General features: G+C 39.7%; 1 protein-coding gene across 13 annotated transcripts in view; it reads right to left on the bottom strand.

The window, feature by feature from the left end:
* The window catches only part of LOC123006928 (homeotic protein antennapedia-like), a 122418-nt gene that overhangs the window by 36663 nt on the left and 83493 nt on the right, over positions 1-2262 (bottom strand). For all 13 annotated transcript variants that reach the window (XR_006412841.1, XR_006412840.1, XR_006412843.1 and 10 more), the window contains one exon: positions 1747-2262. This exon is cut by the window's right edge and continues 360 nt beyond it. Coding sequence is in view for 9 of the 13 variants with exons in the window: in XM_044401859.1 (XP_044257794.1) it covers positions 1747-2262 (516 nt within the window). In the remaining 4 variants the exon portion in view is untranslated. The remainder of the gene's footprint in view (positions 1-1746) is intronic.

The raw sequence follows: 2262 nt of genomic DNA, 5'->3' as shown, positions 1-2262 counted from the left end.
TCTATAAAACTTAATTCACTATAATATTTTATCACATTGAAAAGCGATTAGAATTAATATTATTGCTAATACTTTTATAAAATAGATGGCTATTCTAGGTAGAAGTAAAGAGAAATTTGTATTTAATAATAAATAGAAATAGCAAAAGCATGGACATATAGCATGTGTAGCTAATTAGCTCAAAGAGAATGATTAATTGCAATTAATTCCGTAAAAAATTATACCTCAACTTTTGTAATAAATTTGGAGATGTAGGTATATAAACAGTTTAATTTTCCAACTTATTATTTAACTTGTAACATGTGCATCCATAACTTAGGTAAAAATCTTCTTTATTATTTACAATAAAAATTCATGAAACAAAATAACTTATATTCTAAATTAACAGGAGAGTATGATAACCAGAATTATTTACCTTCTGATGTGAATTTTTTCTTTGTGGAATAATAGTAAAACTTGTTCCAGCTTAAGAAGTAAAATTCCTTTCGTCTGTTTCGCGCCGATTTTTCTAATTAAATATTTATCGATCTGAAGAAATATTTCATCTGTCACGGATTCGAGTCAATAAAAAATTAAGAAATGTGCGCGAATACGTAGTCTCCATCTATAACAGTCAATGCCGCGTATTTCAAATCGTTTCATTATTTTATTTCTCGGACAAGTCACTTAATCATAATCGTGCCATTTTTAAAATCCCCCTTGATCAACAACTTGAAACACCGATAAGTGACAAAAATACGTTGCCATTAGTCAACGCCAGTCGTCAGAAATCCTTATTATTAATAATACTTAACCGAAGAAAAAAAAGTGAAGTGTCTTTGAGATAATCTTGCGTGGGTCTCCGTTTGTGTGTAAAGCGGCGATTAAACTAATAGAGATGGAATTTACATCTGTTGGCAACCATAAGCACGGTAATAACAATATAACCGCTACGGTATATAGGCTACTTGTTGAGTGCAATTTATGAAGCAAGGATGTGTTCGGGCCACGTTCGTGCAGATCCGCAACGCGTCGACACTATTAAATAAGCATTCTGGTGATAAATTGTGACGGGATGAGATTTGATAGTGCTGTAAATTATTTAACCCTTTTCATAGGGTAATTATTATTAGGTTATGCGGCTATAATGTTCTGAATTGTTTATTTTATTATCTCTTAATTTGTTTCACGAGCGTTCTCCAAATTTATGACGCCATCTAACAAGTCGTAAAATACGTGTTTACGAACTGTAAACATTCACTCATTATGACCGACTGCTTCTTTATTATCGAATTTTTTGTCACTCACCGAACATCACTCACAAATTGTTGTTACAAACGCGGAAGTAGGAACACGACTGAAACGCCAATTTTGGGTACTTTCAATGACCCCAGTCGTAAATTTTCTTCGAAATGTTACACAATAGAAAGAAAAGATTTATTATATCTGACCGTTTTGACCAAATCTCAAACGCAATCGAGTCTTAATCGATTCAAGTCTTTCATTAATCAAAGTCAGGATCAAATGAAGACATTGCGTTGATTGAGAAGAAAAAAAACAACTGATTTTCGACGAGTCTGGGGGTTATTTATTGACGCCTTGATGGACCCTAGACAGTTACCTGCTGGGACAATTGAGACGTTTCTGCTTCTTATGCAAAAGTCCGAAATTGAAACGAAACATAAATCACTTAGGTAGAATAAGAAGAATAGAGTTTTAGTGACACAACTGGATAACTTTTAAGAAAATTCTCGACATATAACATACCAAATTGGCTCCTCATCCAGGGGTACAGGGGGCTCGGCAGTGCCGCCGCCGTGTTCCCCGGTGGCTGCTGCCCTTGGGCGGGTTGTTGCTGTATAGGGGGCTGCTGGTGAGGGGGTCCTTGTTGGTGCATATTCCCCCCTTGCTGCCCCCCGTACATCATATGCTGTTGCTGGTGGTGGGGTTGGTGGTGCTGGGGGTGCTGCTCCTGCATATGATGTCCCATGTGATGGTTATTCATCGACTGGGTGGTTAAGGGCGGACTCCCTGTGGGTCCCAGCACCCCGTTTTGCGTCACGGCGGCGGCTTGCAGTTTGCAGCTGGCATATACCACCTGCGTTTGGTGGCCGTTGGGAGCGGCGGTATTGGCCATATGCATGCTGCTGGGGCTATCGGGGCGGTACTCTTGGGTGTCCATCTGCTGCTGGGGGCCGTAGTACCCGGCGGCACGGATGTCCATCCGGTCGTACGGCGGAAAGCGGGGATAGGGCATGCCTTGAGGCGGCTGGCCGCCCGACG

The sequence above is a fragment of the Tribolium madens genome, unplaced genomic scaffold, assembly GCF_015345945.1.
Source record: "Tribolium madens isolate multiple individuals breed KSU strain unplaced genomic scaffold, Tmad_KSU_1.1 Scaffold_3;HRSCAF=73;Tcas5.2_LG2, whole genome shotgun sequence".
Classification (NCBI taxonomy): domain Eukaryota; kingdom Metazoa; phylum Arthropoda; class Insecta; order Coleoptera; family Tenebrionidae; genus Tribolium; species Tribolium madens.
This window is presented reverse-complemented; position numbering and strand designations above follow the sequence as displayed.